Source organism: Penicillium riverlandense, assembly GCF_028828495.1.
Source record: "Penicillium riverlandense strain IBT 135883 chromosome Unknown utg000003l_segment0_segment0, whole genome shotgun sequence".
Classification (NCBI taxonomy): Eukaryota; Fungi; Ascomycota; class Eurotiomycetes; order Eurotiales; family Aspergillaceae; genus Penicillium; species Penicillium riverlandense.
In genome coordinates, this window is record NW_026643196.1 from 404,696 (window position 1) to 427,509 (window position 22,814).

General features: G+C 53.4%; 8 protein-coding genes across 8 annotated transcripts; 2 read left to right on the forward strand and 6 right to left on the reverse strand.

Annotated features, from left to right (window-relative positions):
- Positions 1 to 245: 245 nt before the first annotated feature.
- On the reverse strand, positions 246 to 1,389 carry N7474_003773 (uncharacterized protein; the record flags this gene model as incomplete). Its single annotated transcript, XM_057195188.1, has 2 exons — positions 246 to 1,187; positions 1,264 to 1,389. 2 exons carry the CDS (start codon positions 1,387 to 1,389, stop codon positions 246 to 248), a joined length of 1,068 nt encoding a protein of 355 aa, XP_057052584.1.
- A 326-nt stretch (positions 1,390 to 1,715) lies between these two features.
- On the reverse strand, positions 1,716 to 3,718 carry zfpA (uncharacterized protein; the record flags this gene model as incomplete). Its single annotated transcript, XM_057195189.1, has 2 exons — positions 1,716 to 3,178; positions 3,232 to 3,718. Coding segments are annotated over 2 exons (1,950 nt in total), but the record flags the coding sequence as incomplete, so codon positions are not given.
- Positions 3,719 to 10,907: 7,189 nt separating this feature from the next.
- On the reverse strand, positions 10,908 to 11,197 carry N7474_003775 (uncharacterized protein; the record flags this gene model as incomplete). Its single annotated transcript, XM_057195190.1, has 2 exons — positions 10,908 to 11,137; positions 11,158 to 11,197. 2 exons carry the CDS (start codon positions 11,195 to 11,197, stop codon positions 10,908 to 10,910), a joined length of 270 nt encoding a protein of 89 aa, XP_057052586.1.
- Positions 11,198 to 11,451: 254 nt separating this feature from the next.
- On the reverse strand, positions 11,452 to 13,263 carry N7474_003776 (beta-N-acetylhexosaminidase; the record flags this gene model as incomplete). The annotated part of the gene is made up of 1 exon (XM_057195191.1): positions 11,452 to 13,263. One exon carries the CDS (start codon positions 13,261 to 13,263, stop codon positions 11,452 to 11,454), a length of 1,812 nt encoding a protein of 603 aa, XP_057052587.1.
- Positions 13,264 to 13,691: 428 nt separating this feature from the next.
- Positions 13,692 to 14,636, reverse strand: N7474_003777 (dihydrodipicolinate synthase family protein; the record flags this gene model as incomplete). Its single annotated transcript, XM_057195192.1, has 1 exon — positions 13,692 to 14,636. One exon carries the CDS (start codon positions 14,634 to 14,636, stop codon positions 13,692 to 13,694), a length of 945 nt encoding a protein of 314 aa, XP_057052588.1.
- A 969-nt stretch (positions 14,637 to 15,605) lies between these two features.
- Positions 15,606 to 17,312, forward strand: N7474_003778 (acetyltransferase SAS4-like domain-containing protein; the record flags this gene model as incomplete). Its single annotated transcript, XM_057195193.1, has 1 exon — positions 15,606 to 17,312. One exon carries the CDS (start codon positions 15,606 to 15,608, stop codon positions 17,310 to 17,312), a length of 1,707 nt encoding a protein of 568 aa, XP_057052589.1.
- Positions 17,313 to 18,291: 979 nt separating this feature from the next.
- N7474_003779 (neutral amino acid permease) lies at positions 18,292 to 20,096 on the forward strand (the record flags this gene model as incomplete). Its single annotated transcript, XM_057195194.1, has 8 exons — positions 18,292 to 18,476; positions 18,536 to 18,549; positions 18,606 to 18,678; positions 18,741 to 19,072; positions 19,130 to 19,485; positions 19,539 to 19,764; positions 19,833 to 19,948; positions 20,010 to 20,096. 8 exons carry the CDS (start codon positions 18,292 to 18,294, stop codon positions 20,094 to 20,096), a joined length of 1,389 nt encoding a protein of 462 aa, XP_057052590.1.
- Positions 20,097 to 20,908: 812 nt separating this feature from the next.
- On the reverse strand, positions 20,909 to 22,614 carry N7474_003780 (uncharacterized protein; the record flags this gene model as incomplete). Its single annotated transcript, XM_057195195.1, has 4 exons — positions 20,909 to 21,445; positions 21,697 to 22,075; positions 22,152 to 22,329; positions 22,401 to 22,614. The coding sequence occupies 4 exons, from the start codon at positions 22,612 to 22,614 to the stop codon at positions 20,909 to 20,911; spliced, it is 1,308 nt and encodes a 435-aa protein (XP_057052591.1).
- Between the last annotated feature and the right edge of the window lie 200 nt (positions 22,615 to 22,814).

Here is a 22,814-nt window from a genome sequence, read left to right on the forward strand (position 1 = left end):
CATTTCGCTTGGAAAAACTTTCAGCTGGTCTGATATGTTCTGTTGTATCAGTTTACTGTGGTGTTTTGGCGCTTTGCCATTTGTGTCCGTTTTTCTTCGATCATTTATATGTTTTAGACTGGTGTTGGAGCTATTTGACGCCATGCACATCATTGTTTCGTTCAAAGCCATTGGCAATGCATATGTAGTTTGCTTTATCTGTTTATAGTTATGCTCTGCTCCCCTAGCCAAGCACCTTGTCATAATCACAAATAAGACAGGCCCCTCGGATCAGCCCTGGGAAACCCAATTCTCTCCAGCGCCTTCGTCAGATACTCCGGGTTCGCCCTCAAAGCATCCCACTCACTCTCAGCTTTAACCATAAGCGTGCCCGCCAGAATCGTCCCGTTCAGAGAAACAACACCAGAGTCAAGAATATCGGCCGCCGCATCCAAGTCAATGGGTACGGTAGCAGTCTCATGTCGCCGGGGACAGATCATCATTGTTGAGAGCGTCAAGGCCAGATTGTAGCTAATCATCGACGATCCCGTCGTAGGAGGTGGTGTGGTAGGACCTTGGTGTGCGTCCCTCCCTTGTGTCGCGGCCACGGCTGCGCGGTATAATGTCTGATAAATAGAGAAGAGGGTATCTGGCGACGGATTCGACGGAAGAGGTAGAGCGTAAGCCGCAATTGGGAATTGATGGAGTGTTAACGGGGCGGAATTGTTGGAGTGCGATTGAGAAGGAGAAGAAGAAGAGAACTGGTCAATGAGAGGATTCCATCCCTCGCACTCGGGCTGTTGTTGCATCGCCTCAACGGGGAGGAACTGCAGATGTCGATGCGGCTGACTAGCCCCGCTCTCATCTCCAGAGTTGAAGAAGGCAAATAACCTCCCCTCGGGGTTGTGGTTGTGGGCAGGCCACGCCCGCAAACATTCATACGTCGCCTCGAGGTCGTCTTTCTCCAGCAGATCGGTCTGGGGCCGCCATTCTTTTGTGGCGAGAATGAAATGGTTCGGAATAACAGGGAACTTATTCAGCACGAGCGCGTGCGTTGGGTGAGAGGGCGGGAACTGCGCTACCAGCAGATCTGGGGATGGGTCTGCGAAGGGGTCCGGTTTCGGGGTTTTGGGGCTGGGGGTTGCGGGAGGCTTTGCAGCTGAATTGATGGGTTTCTTTGCAAGGGCTGGGCAATAGCGGAGTTGGTACTGGGGGGTGGCCGGTCGTGTTAGCTCAAGGTGTGGTGGCAGCTGGGTTCAACGATCGATAGATCGATAGACATACTGATATCCCTGCGGCATTGATTATGGACAGATGGGTGGAAGAGAAGACCAGATGGCCACCCTCTTTGGCTGCAATGAAGCGCCGGGCCACCAGGGCAGAGAGGTTCTCGGACAGGCCCAATTGCATGGCTGATGGTGGAGGAGATGCGAAAGGTGAGATGAGGGCGGGGATCGGCGGCAGATCGATGTTCAATGTATAACCCCGAGGAAGGAGGAAGTTACATCACGACAGAAACAGGAACAACTCGAAAGTCTCGATTGATCACCCGTGCCAGCAGGAGATTCATTATACAGGTTGGTGTATGGCTAATAGTAAATAACAAGATCAAAAGGTATCATCCATCAATCATCCCGTATTCAGGTAGTCAGAATCCGCTCCTCAGAACGCCGCTGCTATACGGAAAGAAACCCAAAAGAAAAGAGAAAAGACACAATAAAAGTAACAAAAAGGTATCAGCCCATCAAGTCATGGATGGAGATTTCGTCATCATGCGCGCCCAGATCCGGCAGTAGCATCGCCGGCTGGCCCATCATATGGGCCTCGGGGCCCTCAAACCAGGGGCCCCGCTCGTTATCCGTGGCGCTGAGGACGCCCTCGGCGCGCTTCATAGTCTCCATGTCTAGGTCCGTGACGTAGGCGTCGCGGTTTGTACCGTCACCGGCGCCGCCGGGGAGACGGAGTCGCACCTCGAAGTCGTTGTTCAGCATCATCTCATCTTTCCATAGACGGCGCTGACCGTCGAAGACGCAGAGCACGCGCTTCTTAGTCTTCATGCTGTTGTGGGGGCAGCCCCAGGACTGCGGGTAATTGCCGCGGTTGTTGCGGCGGCGCGTTGGTACGGCACGCGTGCCTCTGCTGTTTGGATTGGATGATGATGGCTTGGAGACGGCATTACCGCTGCCGATAATAGGACGCGAGGAAGCAGAGGTGTTACCCTTACTAGATTTGAGGCCGCCTCGGCCAGCTCGCCAGTTCGAGGCGTCGTGAGAGTCATCATCGTCGTGATCGTAATTGTCATCCGAGTGGTCGACGGGTCCTGCCGCGTCAACCAGCTGATGCTTCTCCATTGTCTTCTTCACCTCATCGTCCGCAGCCACCTCGGCCAGTCGCTGCTGATTGATGGCCTCGGACGGTTCCTCTTGTTGCACCACGCGCAGGACACAGTCATCCAGATGCTCGTAGAAGTCCTGGGCATTGCTGAACGTGGCGGAACAGGTCGAGCATTTGCCCGTCGCATCGCTGCCGTAGTTCATGCCCTTCTTGGTGGCGGCGGTGGGGCTGCGCTTGCGGCAGTTGGGCGGTGTTTGTTCCACGCCGTGCACCGAGGTCAAATGACGCTTGAAGACGTCGGCCCGGTTGAAGCTCTTCTCTGCGGACGAGCCAGATCCCGGGCAGAACCCACACACCATTGTGCCCTTGTAGTGGGTCAGAGTGTGGCGGTTCTTGTCGTATTTGCGGGCGAAGCCCTTGACGTGATACTCGCAGGTCACAATCGGACATTTTTCTGGCCGTTCAGACTGGTGTGTGAGCATGTGGGCCTTGAGGTCTTTGAAGACCCGTCCGCACTCCGGGTGCGGGCATTGGCCTTTTTCCCTGGTCTCTTCGTCTGGCTCGACGCTGCTCAGAGCCGGGCTCTGCTGTGAGCGCCGGGAGCGGATGGAGGAGATGGAGGACCGGCGATCATATACCGACACGGGCTGGGAGTGAGAGCTTGCCGACAGCATTCCCGGCCGCGGCTCGGGGTTTAACGGCGGAGAGAGCTGATCTCCATTCTCGCCGTAGGGGACCGGTGACCCGGCCGGCGAGTGAGGGAGGAAGTTGGTCGAGACTACCGTGTACGTCGAGTTGGGCTGTTCGGGGTAGGAGATGAGTGGCGCGGAAAATCCAGATTGCACGGGCTGGATCAATGAAGGGTCTATTTCACTTGTTAGAGATAGATCGACCCGGCCGTCCACCACCATCACTTACCAACGACAAAATTGTCCGGGAATTTGTCTTGATAGAACCCGTCCATATCGATAGCACCGCCCATGTACTCTTTGGACATGGGATCATTCATGACGGCCGCGGGCAAGCCCAAGCCGTAGCCGGTGTTCACCCAGTTATCCTGGAAGGCCTGGGCCGTTCCGGAGTATGGCGAGCCGATGGCGGAGGAGGAGGCGCTGGGGATGGAAGGGGCGGATGAGAAATGTTCTGAGGGTTGCGCGGCAGGTGGAGTCGTGGGCATCGAGGAGATCTTGTGGAGGTCGGACTCGGCGAAGATCGCCGGGGTATCGTAGTAGGAGGTAGTATAAGGGTTCTCGATGGGATGGGCGAAGACATCGACCAGGTTAGGGTCCATTGCCATCTGCGGGAAATACTGCTGCGATGGGCGCGATCTTGTAGACTCCATAGCCAGCATGTTGGAACGGAGGGCCGGGGTGGGCATGCCACTCTTGACGGGAAGTTTAGCGCGCTGTCTTTCCGGTAGACATACAAAGCAGTATTTCACAAACAACTCATCGAGTCCGTTGTGGCACCTGTCAAGTTTGGAGCCTGAGGGAGGGGGGACTGGGCATTATAACCCTAGAACGAAGCATTGTTCAACAATGATAGCCCGCCCTACCGCGTTAGTTCCGGTCTAGTTCTGCATAGTTCATGAATGACAAAAAATATAATTAAAATTAAAAATAAAAATAATTCCGTCCGCGCCCGCCTGGGGGCTGTGCGTCGACAGGGACAGGGCCAACTAGTTCGTTGCTGACACGCCAATCATTATCCGTGTCAGGCGTCCAGGCTGCGGGTTGTGCCGTTCACTGACGTCCTGCCCTGTCGCCCTACGAGATTCAGTCTTCCAGGATGATGGTCAATTGGTCCCCGGTCCCCTGTCGAGTTCTCTCCCTCCTGGTCCGGCCAACGACGATCGCACCATCTGACAATGTTACATGGCCGCCCCAAAAACCCGTCCGTCTGGGTCAAACCCTATGAGGACCCAAAAAAGAAAAAAGCATCGGACCGGGGATCAGCCACCAAGACCCTTGTTAGGCAAATGATTCGTCAGGGAGGTGAAATGAGGCCCAGAACCTCTCGTCCCAATCGAGGCCGCTACATCGCTTCCGAACAGTGCGGCCATGGTGGATCCTGGCCTCGCTCGGGGTCACGGTCTAGGCGATTTCGGTGGTAGGCGGGTCGACGATCATTCCTTTGGCTCTCTCTGTCGTTGTCCCAGAGCCGCATAGGATCGATCCATCGGGAGTAGGGTCGGGTCGGAATTGTATGAATTGCATTGTATTTCCACATGCCAACACTGACAGGAAAGGGGGATTCCTTTTTCGGTCCGGACTCACTCCTAACCAGTGGAGTAGGTACAGCGCGTAAAACAGCAAGGTGGATAACAGACGGGCACCCCGAATCTTGTGGCTTCGGCATGGCGTCAGTCCACCAGGGGACTACAATAGTATCGGTGAGGACAAGCCCACTGGCGAATCGAACCGCGCCACACTAGTCGTCCAAGCCACATCCCACCGCATCGAGACCAATCACGGCGCAGCCGGGGGCCTTTCACTGCCTCTGGTTGGACCGGCGGGAGGCGCAGTCGGGCTGCATTCACCGACTTGTTCGGGGATGCCCGTCTCGCTGCATGAGATCATTTTGGTTCTCGTATTTTTATTATGATTTTGCTGTCCCTGGTGCTTTAGTCGATTTTTAGTCCTGTAGGGTAGACTCCCTTTTTACTAGTACTACTTGCAGTGGTTGCCTTGAAACTAGCCGCCCGCCAGTCAGCGCCACGCAATGGCCTGTTCCGTGTGATGACGGGGAGAGTCCGCCGCCCAATCCCAGTACCGGAACGCGCTGTTGGCTCCAGGCGCCCCCATTTGCACCCAGGAAAACAGGATGATTAGGGTAGGGCTAGGATCGCTCCGCGCTAGCCGTCACCACGGTCCTGGGATGTCGTTTTCCATCATCATCCGGACTGGCAGGATCGGCGACTCCGAATTGTTTTCCTAGGGCTGCGTGTACTTACCAGGGGAATAACAACACGATGCCCGATTAAGCAAGAGTTCGTCGGGTCCATGGTTTGCGCGACCATGGTACCCTCGATCTCCTATTTTTCACTCTATACTCATTCATGTACAGTCATAGGTGATAATAAACTTGGAATGAATGTAGCACTGGCTAACTAATGCACGTGGAATTGTTTCCGGACATTCCATCGTGCAACTCAACTCCCGATGGGTAACCCTCCCGGGGCTCCCCATGATTCATGACCAAGCCTAAGCCCTACGCCCCCCAGTCGATCCCTGTAGTCCATGTGGCCGTGCTAAAAACAGCAAGCCATTCATCCATGGAGCAAATTTTGCTCCAGACTTGTCCACCCACCATCCATGCTTGCTTGCTTCGTGTCGGTCCCACAAAATAGTCTGCTCGTCTGTTTCAGGTTTCAGAGTGATCTCCCCCAAAAAAAATTAATCCAAATGGCCCCCAACTTTCCACCCTGGTGTCCGCGTGGGAGACGATTTGCGGCCTGGGAAAAACGTGGCTTCGCTCTGACGGTCGGGTTTTCCAGCAGCACGGACGAATAAGCAGCTTGCTCTTTCTCGAATTGGATTAGGTTAGTTCGTTAGTTAGTCTCTGTCGCAAGTCAGTCAGACAGCCTTACGGGTAGGGGAGTCTCTTGGCATTTCGTCCCGACGATCAAGCGTCTAGACTGTATCAGGATGGGGGCTGACCTGCCTGTGCTCATCCGTTAACTATTGGCGGATGGCTCATGGTATCGGCTAATCAGGGGCATCATTCCTATTTGACAGCCCCGGAGGTTAATTAATCGCAAAGTCACTCTTTAACCACATCTACATTGAGCCATTTATCATCAACATACGCACCTCGCCTATGCCAGCTCTGCGCTAGAGGACGTAGCTTCCTTTCACCAGGCTAGATCTGGTAACAGCACGCGCTATGGTCGCAGATCCAGTTTGAGCCTGGTTAGGAGGAGGATCTAGCGGCTCTAGTGATGTGCACGGGTGCGCCTGGATGACTGGGGGACAGTCCGCAATGTTGAGTCAACTATTCGTGTCCCGAGATATTTAATCTGACAGGTCATAGTATGGATAGTGGGTACTTCGATCAGTAATCCGGCCATAGCAATGTGGTGGAACTTGGTTCATTCTGAATTACGTAGTGCTCTCTGTGCAAAAAAGGGAAAAGGGGTCTCGTCTGGCCCCTATTCCCTTTTCCCTTTGTGGTTGAACACGATCTCGTCCATCATCACATGGCCCCCTGCGTCTTGTCTCACATCCTGCAACTGCGCCAGGAGGTGGGCCATGCGGTCCGATCCTCTCCCACATTCCATTCGGTCGGGACCCCTTTGTTTTGCACTGGCTCAGCATCAGCATAGAATTGCCTCCTGTCCAATCACTCTGGCAAAGATCCGGCCACTGACAATACTCTCCAATAGATAGGATTTGCGATCTGAGCGCCCTTGTGTTGAGTCTGTGCGCTCCTTTTTCAAATCACCCATGACATGACTCGTGGTGATCTCACAGTTTCAGACTTTCTCCAATGTGTTGTGTCTCTGGATCAGAACCAGAATAGGAGTCATCTGATGACTGTGTATAAAATGTGTAACCTCCGTTCGTCATTCCAACGGGTCTGTACATAGTACCACAAAGGCAGTTCCAAGGCAATAGCGTGCTATCCTACCTCGAGGCGCGTGTTGTCTCCTGTCTATCGGCCCTGTTGATCAAGACCAGGAACATGCTCCCGCCATCTCCTCCAATAACACATGGATGATCCAACGCACCGATCTACACACAACCAACCCGGTGGTACATTCGTTCAGGCAGGTCTATCGCGGGAGATGCACAGTCCTCAAACTCTACCTTTATGGATGTGTCGATTTGGGCTTGTTCACCGCTACCTCCATGATTCCCTCTTTATTTCCGACCACGACCATCCTTATGCGATGCAAGTGTGGCTGAGAATAACAGTGGAGTACTAGTGATCCACTTGAATTGGTGGTACAGGTACAATGGTCGTCTCCACCAAATCAAGATTGTGCGAGTCTCCCGAACAGCAGAAAGAAAAGGCAAAAGAGAAGAGACTTTACAGGTCTACTACGTACATATAGTGCATATCCACAGTAGCGAAGCCACATCCCCATCCTGTACCCACTCAAACAAGCGCCATCGCCATCCCCGACGTGCAGCGATCGTCTCTCAAGTGCGTGGCTCTGACTGCTGCCGTGTTCAATCTCCTGCTTGCCAGTTACATATTCACATAATTCCATATTCCACATGCAAGTCTAATATGTATGAAAAAGTAATGGTATCATATGGCGCACGATTGAAGGTGACATAACACTACACCTCACTATAATTCCCGACTGATCCTTCGCTGTGGTTCAGGTCAAGGCACGGTCGATCTAGGGCAGTGGACGTGACCTCGTCTGTCGAAGTCTGCGTTGCCCACCAACAGAGTCCAGTAGACGTGTCGCGAGAAATCCCGATCGTACTGCGCCGGTGATCACCCGGATAGACCGGAAAGAAAAAAGGATGTTTAGGTTCTATAGTCGCAGATAAAATGTCCGTCGGTTATGAACTACCCGTCTCGGTGATTCCACGGGCGCGACGGGCGATCGACGCGAGGTGATCGGCTGGGTCTAAGTTTTTGAGTTTCTAGACTGTGGCGCAGGTTTGGGTCGCGGTGAAGGTTAAGATGTTATTACGTCCATCACGTACATATTGATTTGCATTAGAGTTATACATACTAAGAATCTAGAGCGAGATCATCCCCACGGCTCAATTCTACTAGTGTATACAGGGGATGGAGATGAACAATAGACTTGAGTTGAAATCGGGCTCACTACTTAGTCCCAGCATTGCTACCAACATTCTTATTAGACAATTATATTTCCCTTACTACAGCCAAAGGAAATCACTTTAATTTAACCTAGGAATATTTTCCGCCATCCAATCATATTCCGTCTATCGGAAATTCAAGAAACACTTTTAGGTAGGGGCCACCTAAGTAGGCGTTACAAGGACACCCTAGCCACAACGATAAGGGGCTATGCATGTCTAGTTGTAAGTTCAACTGCATGCAAAATCGGCGTGGAAGGATGCGCCTCGTGGCAGAGCATAGGGCATTCGTTGGATATCGATTGGATGCGACTTGGATCCGTGGAAGTTTCTCGTTTCGGAAGGCTATTAACGTGGTTGCATAGATGACATTTGGAAATATATCGTAATATCATAGCGTAGCCCGGGGATGTAATATGAGAAATATTAAGGTAAAAAGTATCTTTTTCTCTGTGTATTAGTACCCTTCCTCATTTTCGATGTTCTTATCCGAGATATATATCAACGTCTCAACACCAGAGATATAGTATTGGTAACAGTAAAGCTACCAACTTGGGTTGCGGTCGGCTCTGAGATCACGCAGTGACTAAAAGAACACGGATTTCAATAATGCATCCCTGTTTCGATAACAAATCCACTTCATTCAAGCCTGACACTGACAAAACTAACCATTTCGCCGTTACAATACGCGATTTCCCTTTATTGTCGAGGCTTATGTGAAGGAAACATGTAAAGTTCCAGAAATCTCTTCCTAATCTGGACCTGACTCCACAGAAGACCGAAGTCTTCCCTGGCGACAAGCGATTCAATAGCGGTTCATTCCTGTCGGCAATCTTTGACTTCTTCGCAAAATAGACGGTCTAGGCAGTAGGAATGCAGACATGCCCTTTGCAGACGGATTATAAGATTGCTCACTGCACATTCTCTCATCTTCCGCTTCAACAATCTGACCACATGACATGGTGTTATCCCACCCGAACTCAGTAGTATGTCATAAGCCAACTCCCAAGCCCTCGTTTCAGAAAACCGGCCCAGGCCAGCCGGAATCCAGACCATTTCACTCCCAGTTGCATTCAATAGCAAATACACCTGCTGCAAAGAACACGCACATGCCGCACATGCTTCATATGCTACAAGTAAGAATAAGAATAAGAATTTCCCACATGTATCCAGGTCAGACATGTGAGATGACAACCTCCACGGAAGGAAAAGGAAGATGCTAAGCTAGGAGAAGTATAAGCATAAAATATAAGCTATGTTCCCTGTAAGTAACAATAGGACCTTCACTCTCTTTAATAATATCGAAAGAGTTGATCATTCTATCTGCATCCTGAATCAGCCTGTGATACACGTGGAATTGAGAACCGGGCTTCCTTCAGAATAGAACAGCATTTGCTTTTTTCTGTGGAATAGTACACTTCTGCAATGTCTCATACATAGTGCACTGTAGCACACACCCAAATGAAGATGCTGTGCCCCGGAGCTGCTCGGGTGCCACGTTGTTTCGATTGAGCAAAGATCGAGATCCGCGATCTTGCATTATAGTGGACATGGCATGTGACATTCTGCCTGCAGCAATTTTCGAAATCAGTTATACTAGAAAAAGATCCTGTAATTTACTGAGAATACCCTTACATAGATTATCCGATGCATCTCATTGCTCCTTAGCAACAGCACTTTGATCCTCCTACTGCCCCCTTACAAGCTTTCGCTGATGATGATGACTTCATCGCCCGATGTAGCGTGCTCTAAAGAAAGGTTGCAATCCAGGAGTGCTGACAGGCCTACCGACGGTTGGAAAGTGATCGTCATTGGCTGTAGAAATGCAAGCAAGGCAAAGGAAAGCGGAGATGTAAATATGCCAATACGAGCAACATGAGGAACACGAAAACCACGAGAAACACGAAGAAACTGAACCGAAACATCACTGGCCTCCTCCCCTGTGCGTGCTCATGTCCCTGCCGCACAGAGATCCAATGCCCTCGCTGTCCACCCAAGCCCAAAAAGCTCAGAAAGCTCAAAAAGCACCATTCCTCAAATCAGCCTCTGTTTTCCCGCCAGGGATCCTTTCTCCTTCTACATCTCTCCATTAATAGCTCCCTCATAACCACCGAGGCCTTGAATCACTAAGTTCGCCGGTCGCTTGCTGCATTCCTACATCGTCGTCCGGTCTTACTCCAATCGCCAAGCTCCCGTATCACCGAGTACGCCATCTCCTGCGCAACCATCAAGTTTGCGATAATACTCCATATATGAGACTACTTCAATGGGAAATACTCGTATAAGACATCTCGCTCTAGACAAAAACCCATTGGTGTCCCGAGAATGATTTTTGACCATCTACCCTCGGAATTGTTCCTAATAATAGTGACATTTCTAGAGACAGAGCGAGATATCAACTCATTATGTCAAACCTACAGACGACTCTACAGTCTCCTAGACCCATACCTCTATCAAGAAAACGCTCGAATGTCGAATTCCGCAATTGTATGGGCTGCCCAACGAGGGAGTGAATCCACAGCTCGAAAATCAATACAAGAAGGGGCTGAACTTGGAGTGACGGATCAACATGATCGGACACCATTATCCATAGCGGCGGCAAATGGTCATGAGGCAGTTGTACGGCTATTACTTGGGACTAGGCAGGTGGACGTGGACCTAAAGGACTCTAATGGCCGAACACCATTATCCAGGGCCGCGGAATGTGGTCATAAGGTGGTGATGCAGCTATTAAAAGACTGGGCAGGTGGACGTGGACCTAAAGGACTCTGGGGGCCGAACACCATTATCCTGGGCTGCGAAATATGGTCATGAGCTAGTGGTGCAGCTATTACTTGGGACTAGGCAGGTACAAGTGGATTCAAAGGACTCTGACGGCCGAACACCATTATTCTTCGCCGTGCTGTATGGCAATGAGACGGTTGTACAGCTATTTATTGAGACTGGGCAGGTGGATGTGGTCTCGAAGGACTCTGATGGCCGAACACTATTATTCTGGGCTGTGCGGTATGGTAATGAGGCAGTTGTACAGCTATTATCTGAGGGTAGCCAGATGGACGTCGATTAACAACGACTGAGAAATTCCATCGCTCCACCATCCCTTCGTGAAGGAACCTTGTGATTATTAATTGGATCCTCCAGAAGAAAGCCCATGGATCACTGTGCTCATTCCTACCACACGCGTACTAAGGAAGGTCAATATCACCAATAGAATTGGGTATCAAAGTCAAGGCTAAAGTATGTACATGAAAACAAGAATGAGAAGTGAAAAGAGAGTCACAGAAAACATAATGAAGGTAAAGCCCACAATCCTCCCAACCACGAGCTTATCCATCCACTATGCCGTCGCCTCCTAGACAACAACGTCCTGGTTATAGTACAGATCGCAAGCATGAGGATGCTGCAGACAGTACTTAGGCACGAGCGCGGTAGCCATGACACCATTTGCCACGAGATACTCGCGGAAATTCAGGATGCGCTGGGTCATCTCTGTGGTGCGCTTCTTGCCCGTAGCCGGGTCCCGATTTCCGGACCATAGGAGCTCGCCGAGCGCAGAGGCGCGAGGCCAGAACCCGCTGGAGACGGTTACGTCGTCGACTTGTTCGGACCAGAGGGGCGCTTCGCCGCCGAGGACGTGCTTGGCTTGCGCCTCAGTGAGGTTGGCGGTAAAGTCATAGTCATAGATGCGTTGCCAGGTCTTGTACGGCGCACACCAAGATCCGCCGTTGCCGCCGTAGTTGAAGGTGACATCACCGGAGGGATTGGACTGCACGTCGTAGCGAGGGTCGTTGGTCACCGCGCCGCCGTGACCGCAGTCCAGATACAGCCAGTCGGAGGAGGAGACCACGACGTCGTAGCCGCGGGCAGTCAGGTTATCAATGTTGGCTACGCCGTTGCTCCAGCTCTGCATGACGATGTTCTTGGGGACGTCGTGCGCGGACACAGGGCCGAGGGCGATGTCTTCCCACATCATGAGGCGGCGCGAGGGCGGGGCGGCCTTGTGGAAGATGGGGACGGCCTTGTCGACCCAGTACTGGGCGAGGTCATTGTAGGTGCGCGAGGGGTCCTCGTGGAACCACTCGGTGACGTACTTGCTGAAGTTGTAGCAACCGGTCTGGAGCTCGTCCGCACCGACGTGGAACCAGTTATCTGGGAAGATACCCGACAGCTCGTGGTACACGTTGCGCACGACATCATAGGTGCCGGGGTAGATGATGTCGAGCTGGCCCGGGTTCGGCTCGACGGCGCTGTGGTACGTCCAGTCGTCATTCGACCACCACGAGTTCGCGCATGCCACAATGTTCGGGTCAACCTGCTTCCATCCTGACTCCGAATGGCCGGGCATGTCCACCTCGGGAATGACCCGGACACCGCGAGCGCGAGCATAGGCAATCACCCGCTGGAAGTCACCATGGGAGTAGGTCTCGCGCGCGGAGTAGGCATCCCTGGTCATCTGTGGGTAGACGCTCATCTGCATCGGCCACGACTGGGAGTCGTCCAGGTGCCAGTGCAGGACATTGAGCTTGGACAGGGCCATTCCATCGATCTGCTCAAGGATCTTGGGGACGGTGATAAAGTTACGGCCCGAGTCGAGCATGATACCGCGATAAGGGTAGAGCGGCTTGTCCTCGATGCGGACGGGCTGCTCAATGATCAAACCGCCATGACCGTCGGAGATGATGATCTGCTGCAGGGTGGTGAACGCGTGCAGCGCACCCCAGACCGTCTGCGCGTTGATTTGGATGGTGCTGGATCCCTCGCCCACGTCCAATGTGTACGACTCGTCCACGCCGTGCTGCAGGTCGGCATTGCCGTCGGCGACAAATACGTCAATGGTATGGAGCGGGACGGCAGCGGCACGTTTGTACGGTACGGGCGTGATAGTGGGTTCGCCGGGGAAGGGAACGAAGTGATTCGCTTGGATCGGGGCCTCGGTGGCCGCGGGCACCCACTGGAGGGTGGTGATGGCCTGCCATGCGCGATCCCAAGCACTCGTCAGGATTTGGGCGTTCCGGCCGTTGTGCTGCGCGCGCAGGGCCAAGCCCTGGACACGGACCGGGCCCGACGAGCCCCAGGAAATGTGGCGCGGGGCGGGAAGTGGGTTGACCTGGACAGCCACGGCGGACGCAATGGCCGCGGCCACGCTGAGGACGGCGAGCTTCATGGTGGAGGAGGGTCGAGGGTGTTGAGAGAGGGAAAGAAGGGGCCAGGGGGGAAGGGAATGTATTTATGGCTGGCGGATCTGTTGGATCGATTGGAATGCCATCAACTAGCCAACTAGTTCCTGTTTAGTTACCTGGAATTTACTACTGTCGTGTTTGATTGTTATTCTCCCGATCGGATCGAGTGTAACCGTCCAAACAGCCACCGCCGAGCCCTAATCTATGGCCCGTACCCCTGAACACGCCCTGAGCGGGCCCGGAGGTTTCGTTTCATGAGGTTACATCCCCTGCCTGTAACTGTGCTGGCCCCATTTTACCCTTCCGCCCTTTAACTACGACCTCCACATACGACCGTGGGGAAAGCAAACAACCTTAAAGGACTGGGCGGATAATCGGATAATGGGATGATATGATAGCATTATCTACTAAGTTACTTCTCAAGCGACCGCTCCATCTCCATCCCCTCACGGAACTCCTCCTGAATGGCCGCCGCGGCCTGTTCCGACGGAGGCACACACGGCCGGCGTGGCAGTCCTCCATAGCCATGGTATGATTGCAGCGCACTCTTGACCGCCACAAACCCCCCATGGATGGCCGCCCAGTCCGCACGGGCAACCACCGCCTGAGCGCGTTGCGCTTCCTCGACCTTGCCGCTGCGATACAGCTCCATGACCCGGACACTCGACCGGGGAATCACGTTCGCGACACCGCCGATAATGCCCGCACCGCCGGCGATGAGGGTCTGCAGGGTGAAATCGGCCGAGCCGCCGAACGTGAGGAACTCTGGCTTGGCGGCTGCAGCAACGCGAGCCAGCTTGCCCGTGTTGCCGCAGGTGAGCTTGCAGCCGATGATATTGGGGTGTTGCGACAGAGCTAGGATATCATCTGAGCTGAGGTCCAGTCCCGACGACGCGCCCGGGAAGTTATAGATGAGGACCGGCACGGGCGAGGCGTCGGCCACGGTGCGGAAGTGCGCATACATGGCTTCGGTGTTGACCAGCGCCTTGTAGTAGCTGGGTGGCAGCACCAGGACGGCGTCGGCTCCCGACGCCGCGGCATCCTGGCAGAGTTGGACCGTCTCGCGAGTAGATGAAGCGCCGCAGCCGGCAATCACGGGCATGGAGGGATATCCAGCGGCATCCACGGCGCGGCGTGTGGCGGCGGTGATGGCCTTGCGCTCATCGCGGTCCAGATGTACGGCTTCGCCATTGCTGCCCTGGGTGACCAGGCCGGCCACACCTGTACGGGCGAGGTAGGCAGCGTGTTTCTCAGTTGTTGGCAGATCGATCTCCTCATCCGGACGGAAGAAGGCCACAGTGGGCACGTAGACGCCGCCGGTGAGCGGATTGTGCTTGGAGCTGCCGTTGGCTGCCATATTTTATGTAAGAGATGTCCGGAAGGATGGAGACGAGGAGATCAACATGCGGGCATCGAACGAATAAATAGTAAGTGAAAGAACTAATAAACTCTGGATCAACCCCCACGTCCACCCACAGTATGCGTGGGAGACACCAGAAATGCCCCCACGCCGGTTTGTATGCGGGGTTGGTGAAGTGACTGCTTGGGGCTATTATTACATAGTTGTTGACTGGTCGGAATGATCTCCATCATTAAGTACCTATGGTTGTCCGACGCTACTACGAGTCCACGACCGTTGCCGTTTAGGGTATTCCTCGGCCGAGGATCCCTTCTCCCCCACACTTCGTGCCTGGCGGTGGGAGAACATGGAATTGAGCAATTGATCCAGATCATAATCGAAGTTATTGTCTGTATTGTCATTGTAGTGAACCTATGGCACATTGTCTATTGCGTCCCTATCGTGGAAGGGAGAACTACAGGAGTGAGTGCATGGTCAAATACAACAGGCATCAAGAATAGACCTCGTCGAAAATTGTTTCAACCGGTGCCGTAAATGATTTCTGTACTGGCCATGGATAGAAACCTGTACACACAGTGGTTGCACTAGGAACGATAGACCCGGTGGCAGGTGTAGGCAGACCGTGGTATTCTTGCATCGTGAAGTGGATGATTGGCTTAGGGTTTCACCTCCTGTTGTTGATCGTGGTACAATTGGCAACCGGACACCTCGCTGAAGACAATAGTCTCAATCTGGAGAAAGAGAGCTATTCATCCATGCTATTCATTCACCCTCGCTCTGCGTCCAGATATTCCTCGTCTCGCCAAGGCTAAATCATCACCATCTCCGCCATCCTCACCCTTGCCCCATCAGTCAGATCTTTCTCTGCGCCCGATCGAGTCACCTCACCCGCCTCCAATTAATTCCTTCCTCTCTCTGCGCTGCGTTCCAGCATGACCGGGGACTAATTCTTCCGCCCATTGAGCAATGGCCCTGCTGTCGCGGTCCTCTCTCCGTGGCTCAGGGCGAGCGCCCGACGACCACGACCACTCCGACGAGAACGACGGCGGGCTGGCACCGCCGTTGAAGAACTCCGACGCGCCCAAGAATCCTCACTCGCGACGCCGCAGGAGTTCGCCGGACTGTTTGGACACGACTACCACGCTCGAGAATCTTGACGCCACCGACCCGCCGCCGCCCTTGAAGCCCTCGCGCCCGCGTCTCTCCGCCCGTGACCGTGCCTCATCTTCCTCTTCTACCTCGTCCTCGGCCTCCCACACACCTGCCTCTTCGGCAGAACTGGCAGATCCCCGTGTCAACGGCCATAATGGCATCGTCAAGCACGCTCATACTGTCGATTTGCAACCGGGCGCGCGCGAGTCTCCGGATCCATTGGACACCATTCTCTCGCCCAACATGACCCTCAAGACCGTTGACTCGTCGGCTGCCGCAGCTCGCGCCCGTCACAGCGGTGACACATCCGTCACAGATGTGGACAAGACAGACTCGGTGGCGGCGACGCGGTCGACTCGGTCCCGCAAGAGCGATCCCGGCGAGAACCTCGAGCAATCGGATGGTGGCAGGCGATCGCTGCGTTCGACGGATACTCGATGCAAGAGCGAGCTGGCACAATACATCTCCAATTACGAAGTGCTGATTGGGCTGGAGGAACCCCAGCCTGGTAAGTATGACTGCTACAGGACGAGAACAGCCGCTGATGATCGAACAGAATTCTTAACTGCTACGACGACGATTACACTGATTGATGACCTTGACGAGCCACTACCTTTCCCCCACGAACCAGACACAATGCCTTTCGGCAATCCACTGAAGAACCTTCACGACTGCAAGGTGATCAAACTCCCCGAGCCGAAGGGTGCAACAGACGTGGATCCACTGGGCGAAGAGACATACTTCCGCGCGCACCGCAAAGTCGAGCGCCAGGAGAAACAGCTCCGCAACATTGAGCGGGATCGTTCAGACCACCAACAGCAGACATTGGAGCGTCTTCTGGAGGAACTTCGCAGCCACGACTGGCTGCGCGTGATGGGCCTGACAGGTGTGCATGAGAGCGAGAAGAAGGCCTTCGAGCCCAAGCGGGACCTCGTGATCCAGGAGGTGGTGGCGCTGGTGCGCAAGTTCCAGCTCTGGAAGGACGAAGAGCGTCGACGCAAAGTGGCCAAGGACAAACCAGCCGACGCTGACCTGCGCTCTCGGAAGCAGTCTCAGCCGGTTGAGGATCTTGAAGGTTCCCCGGTCACTGACACCACGCCTGACCCCAACGACGTGGATGCATTAGCTGCTCAGCAGTTGCACCAGGAGGCCCGGTCGGCTACTGTCGCTGGCAAACAACCCAAATCGAACCCAAGCTCTGGCCAACCAACGGAAGAGGTTGGTAAAGGCACCAAGCACAAGAAGTTCCACCAAACTACCATCCCATTTGAACCGCTTGCACCACCGCCAGATAAACCATTTACTTCATTCTTCGCCAAGCCATCCCAGCGCGCGGCTGCTATCGCTGCTTCCAAGGCCACCACCCACAAACCCAACCGCTCCATCCTCGCATTCGGCCGTCCAGTTCCCGAAATGGGAGAGCTAGACTTCGAGCCACCCTCCGATGTTCTCACGGAGGACGCAATCCAATCCGCGCAGCGGAAGCGGCGCCGACTGAGCCGGCGCAGCGGTACAAAGTGATGACTTTTTGTTTCTGTTCGTCTCATCTTTTGATCGGATCCCATTTTGTACGATAGCATTTCACCGATCAAGCATGGCGTGCGTCTTTTTCTGGGGTTTGTGTTGCACATTGCACCTGATGCGGGCGTTGGGCGATTGTCTGTGGGATTGATTGTATCTGGGTCTGTACAACCAGGCAATCGATAATATTCAGAGTATTCATTGCCGTCCCCCGTGGGGATTCCCGTCAAAGTTAGAATACTCTAGGGGGCATCGGTGTTATTACTGTGTTATTTTCCATTTAAGCATACAATTTGGGCATACAGGCAACTCACCCTTGTCTCCAGTCGAATAGAGGGAGTCAGTCAGTAATTTCAAAAAATGAAGAAATCTCTACAAGTCTGGCCCATCTAAAACGAATAACAGCACAATGTATGAGTTGAGACAACTATAACGAACCAAGGTGGCAAAGTGGCGCCCAATCCGGAGAAGCAGCCAAACTCCGGTGATGACGGCTTGACCAACTTCGGCCCTGAAGAAGATCGGCAACTCAATCTAATCTACTTTCGATCAACCTTCTTCACTCCCTCATTTCTTCATCTTCTGTCTCTTCGTCATCTTCTTTCTTTTTTTGCGCAAATAAAATAAAAAGAACATCCTAAAAGAACCCTTAACCCCTTCGCCGGCATCGGCGAGCCACCTCTCTTCCCCGGTTTCTGCAGGCCCCATCCGAACCACATCCACCCGCCGTTTCTCTTACGTCTCGAAGCCGTGATTCGCGCTCTCCGTCCGACGCCGGGTTTTTGGGGTCCCACTTTTAATTCTTACTTTTGAAGGTCTACAGCCCAGTCATTATTGGATTGGATCCCTTTTTCTTTTTTCCTTATTTCCCACGCGGGTGGTTTTTCCTGTTGTGTTTCTGTCACTCTTTTCGCGACCTTCGTTATATATCAAAGACTTGACTCGGTGGACATCGCTCCCTCGCTCCCTCGCTGCCGTTATGACCGTCCAGATTGTGGACACGCCACCCCCGTCTGACCTGGAGGTTGGTGAGCAGGACAAAAATAGCACCCAGGTCGATCCGGAGTACCTCGATGATGAGAAGGTCGCTTCGCCGCCGTATAGGCAGGACCCGTATGGCGATGAGGAGTTCGCGGAGGTGAAGTACAAGGTGTTGAAGTGGTGGTAGGTTGGCAAGAGGCCTTGAGGAAAGTTGATCGGCGCTAATTCGTGTGCAACTTTAGGCAATGCGGTTTACGTACGACCTTCTTTTCTTCTCTCTGAAATTGATCCCATCCTAACTCTTTCACACAGTGATGGTCGCCGAAACCGTCTCTCTGGGCGTCTTGTCCCTCCCCGCCGCCGTCGCAGGCCTCGGTCTCATCCCGTACGTTACATCTCATACGCCTCCTTGGTTCATATATCAACACTACTAACACGACAACACAGTGCAATTATCATCCTGATCGGTCTCGGTCTCCTCGCCACATACACAGGCTACGTGCTCGGGCAAATGAAATGGAAATACCCGCACATCACAACCATGGCCGACGCCGGCGAGGTGATTGGCGGCAGATTGGGACGCGAGCTGCTCGGCATCGGCCAGATGCTGTTTCTGATTTTCATCATGGCGAGCCATCTGCTCACGTTCACAGTGGCGATGAATACCATCACGGGCCATGGGACTTGCTCGATTGTGTTTGGGGTGGTGGGATTGGTCATCTCGTTCGTGTGCTCGTTGCCGAGGACGCTGGTGAAAATGTCGTGGTTGTCTCTCGTTTGTATGTTCTCCCATCTTTCCCAAAATGTTCAGTCAGGGCGAACTGACTCCTCCGCAGCATTCGGAAGCATCATGACCGCCGTCTTGATCACCATGATCGGCGTTGGCATTGAGAAACCCGACACGCATATCGTGCCCGCCGTCCACACAGACCTGTTCCACGGCTTCTCAGCCGTGTGCAACATCGTCTTTGCCTTCTCGGGCCACGCCGCCTTCTTCGGGCTGATGGCTGAATTGCGCAACCCCCGCGATTTCCCCAAGTCCCTGTGTCTACTCCAGGGTCTCGATATCTCGCTCTATCTCATCGCTGCACTCGTTATCTACCGGTACGCCGGAGATGATGTCAGTTCGCCGGCACTGGGCTCTGCTTCGCCGGTTGTTGCGAAAGTTGCATATGGGATTGCCCTACCTACAGTACGTTCTGGTCATTCTGTTACCTTGGATCAATGGTTCCTGACTCTTTATAGATTATCATCGCCGGCGTGATCAACGGCCACATCGCATTTAAATACGTCTACACGCGCGTCTTCAGCGGAACAGACCGCATCCACAAGCGCGACTGGGTGGCGATCAGCTCGTGGGTGGCCATTGCGCTAGGCCTGTGGATTCTCGCGTGGATTATCGCTTCTGCTATCCCCGTGTTTAGCAGTTTGCTCAGCCTGATCACGGCGCTGTTTGCTAGCTGGTTTAGCTGTAAGACATCCCCCATTGTCCCAATTCCCTCTCCTTCCACAAAAGCTTTCCTTGCTAATAACTTCTAGATGGATTGAGCGGTATCTTCTGGCTGTATATGAACAAGGGCCTTTGGTTTTCGTCTCCGCGGAAGATCGCGCTTACGGTCCTCAATTTTACACTCGTGGCTATTGGCGCGACTTTGGTATGTCTATGTGCCTCCCCTCGTTTTGGAGAGGATTTCTTGAAACTGATTACAATTTCAGTGCGGCCTCGGCCTCTATGTCTCCGGCAAGGCTATCCATGATAACCCGAGCAGTGCCAGTTTCTCGTGCGCGAATAATGCGACGTGAGATGTCTTCTGCTCGCTCTTGCTTATTTGTTCTGTTTCTTTCTTGGCTAAAGGCGTCACCATACATTGCATTAAACCTACCCTAGCAATTCTGGTTCCTGTTCCCAATCACTTTTGTTGGGGGTTTTGCTTGCATTTGCTGCATTTGCATGGCTGTTTGCTTTGCTTTTGGGGGTGTACACTGTGCATTTTGTATATAGACATGGGGAATATAAACTAGCATTTGGATATTCCGATTTCGGGTTTGAGAGCTGATTCCAAATGTTCGCACGGGATTCTGCGGAGTGGTGCTGGACGGCAACATGGCAAGTGCCCAAGATCAGCTGGCGAGTCTGGTGCCACGAAGAGATTGAACGCGTCTCTTCTCGAGGATCATCCAATAAGCGCTATTTACACGTCTCGTTTCTGGGACGTGCAAATGCCCATTCTCCCGGCGGCACGAGCATGAATAATAGCTTGCAAGCCAAACTCGCTATTCCAGGAGTGGCTTCCACTAATACCTAACTGATGCAGCGCACAGATAGTACTCTCCTTCTTTCGACCAAGCAAGGAAGGATAAACCTATATAGGACCAGTTAGATCTCCACTTGATAAACCGCTAGAAAATCAAATTCCCGCGAGCAACGCAATCCCACTCAGAGAGAAGATTAGGTCGTCAAAGCCTTACACATGCGTGGATGGTATGGCATTCCGACTAAGGATGACTATACGATGATTTTCATCATGGTGGGAGGGAGGCTCGCGGAGAAGGATCGAAAGAGAGAGCGTACCTTGATGCCAGAGAGAGGTTGATAAACATCCCCAATCAATCAATCAATCATCGTACGAGACGATCCTGCGGCCAGAGTATGGCACATTTGAAACAGGTCTCTCTGTCTGCGGCGTATCATGTCCCAAATTGTCTTCGCTATAATCCAACGGCTCCGAGACGGGGACTGTCTCACCCCGGTTCTTCGTCGTTGACTTTTTCTTCGTCTTCTTGCTCTTCTTCTCTTCATGCACGCTCTTCAACTGCGTATCCCCGTCTACGGCCTCCTGCCGAGATGATTGTGTAGGCTCTTCATCTCCCGCATCCACGTCCTGATTTTCATCATCATCACCAGTCAACGACTTCCCCCTCCGAACCTCATACTCTTCATCATCCTCCCTCAACTGCCTCTCGCGCAGAAGAGCATGGATTTCACTATGTCGAAAGATCCGGATCTGCTCGTCTGTCAGGGTGCGCTGCACGCCGTCCGGGTAGAAGCCTAGATCTGGGTCGTCGTCTGCATTTTGCTCGTTGGTGTATTCGGGGAGTGTGGCGGGGGGTTGGTGCGGGAAGTGTTTTGAGTGGAAGGTTTGGAGGTCTTCCTATAGAGGCTGTTAGTTGGTGAGTTGAATCAGAGCCGAGGGACATACGCTGGTGATCGTTGGGACCTGCATTGGGTGGTGGAGGAGGAAACACGAGGTGGACGCGCGACAGAAGGTGAAGATTACCGTAATTACATTACACATGATAGGCATCTTGAGAACCGGATTACAGATCTGTATGACGATTGATGCTATCCAGATGGATTTCTATGTGCAGCTCTAGTTCACTCTCTAGGGAGTGGTATATTAACAACATGGTTCCCAATCTTCGCCTTGACACTGTCAAATCCCACCCTCAATCCCTGCAGCGCCTTCAGATCTACCTTCCTCACCCTCTCCCTCTCCGTGGGGTCCGGTTCCCCCAGACTCCACGCAAGCGAAATATGAAAGCAGTCCGAGTAATCTATATCGCTATCCGCCAGACCGCTCTTCTGGCCTGCAGACGCACGGGACGCGCGAGTGTCTCGCTCGTAGAGGGGCGGCTGGTGAAAATGAGCAAGGGCGTCGTTCGCCAGCCGCAGCAACCGGTTGAGATTGTTACGGGCGGGTTTCTGCACGCGGAACACGAGGAACCAGCGCGTGTGCTCGTGGTTGGAGACCCAGTCCAGGTGGGCGGGCTGGATGGTAAATCTGGGGTGGTTGGTGGGGGGTGTCAGAATGTGAGACACGATGCGCCGACCAGGGATCTCTGGCGATCAACACTTACGGGGGAATATGGGCGGTTTTGATCACCCTTTCTAGTCTCTCGGTAAACGAAGCCCGCTGCTCCGTGCGTAGAACTACCGGGCGCGACAGGCTGATGTGGAGAGGCAATTGCGCGCCCAGATCGGAATGCAGCAGACTGTGGTGGGAGTCGATGAGATCTGCAAGGAGGGGCAGCTCGTCTTTGGCGGGATACCCTGGAACGAGAATTAGGGACTGCGACGGGCTGAGACAATTGCAAGGGAAGACCGACACTCGAGGTAGAGGTGCGTGGGCCAGTTGCCTTCGACGTGAGGAATGACGCGCTTCCGTCCGCCGTGGAGAGCCGGGTCATCTTGCACGCTGACGCGGGTGCTGGCGGCGTACAGGTCGTGGAAGGAGGGTGGTAATGGCGGGAGAGCCGAGTGAGCCTTAGACTTTTCCTCCCCGTCATCGGAGTCGGAGTCGGAGTATTGGACCAGGGACATCAAGGGGGGATATGATGATGTGAAGAAGTCAGTGGAGGGGATCAGCCGTGGATCCCGTCCAGGCTGTGTTCCAGGGCTGCAGGGTCTGTGTGCAATACATCTACGACCAGGTCAGTCTAAGACCGCTCAAGGAACTAGACCAGCCCGACATAAGCTTAACCGTGATGGCTGATCGGGTGCCTCGGAAGGGAATAGTAGGT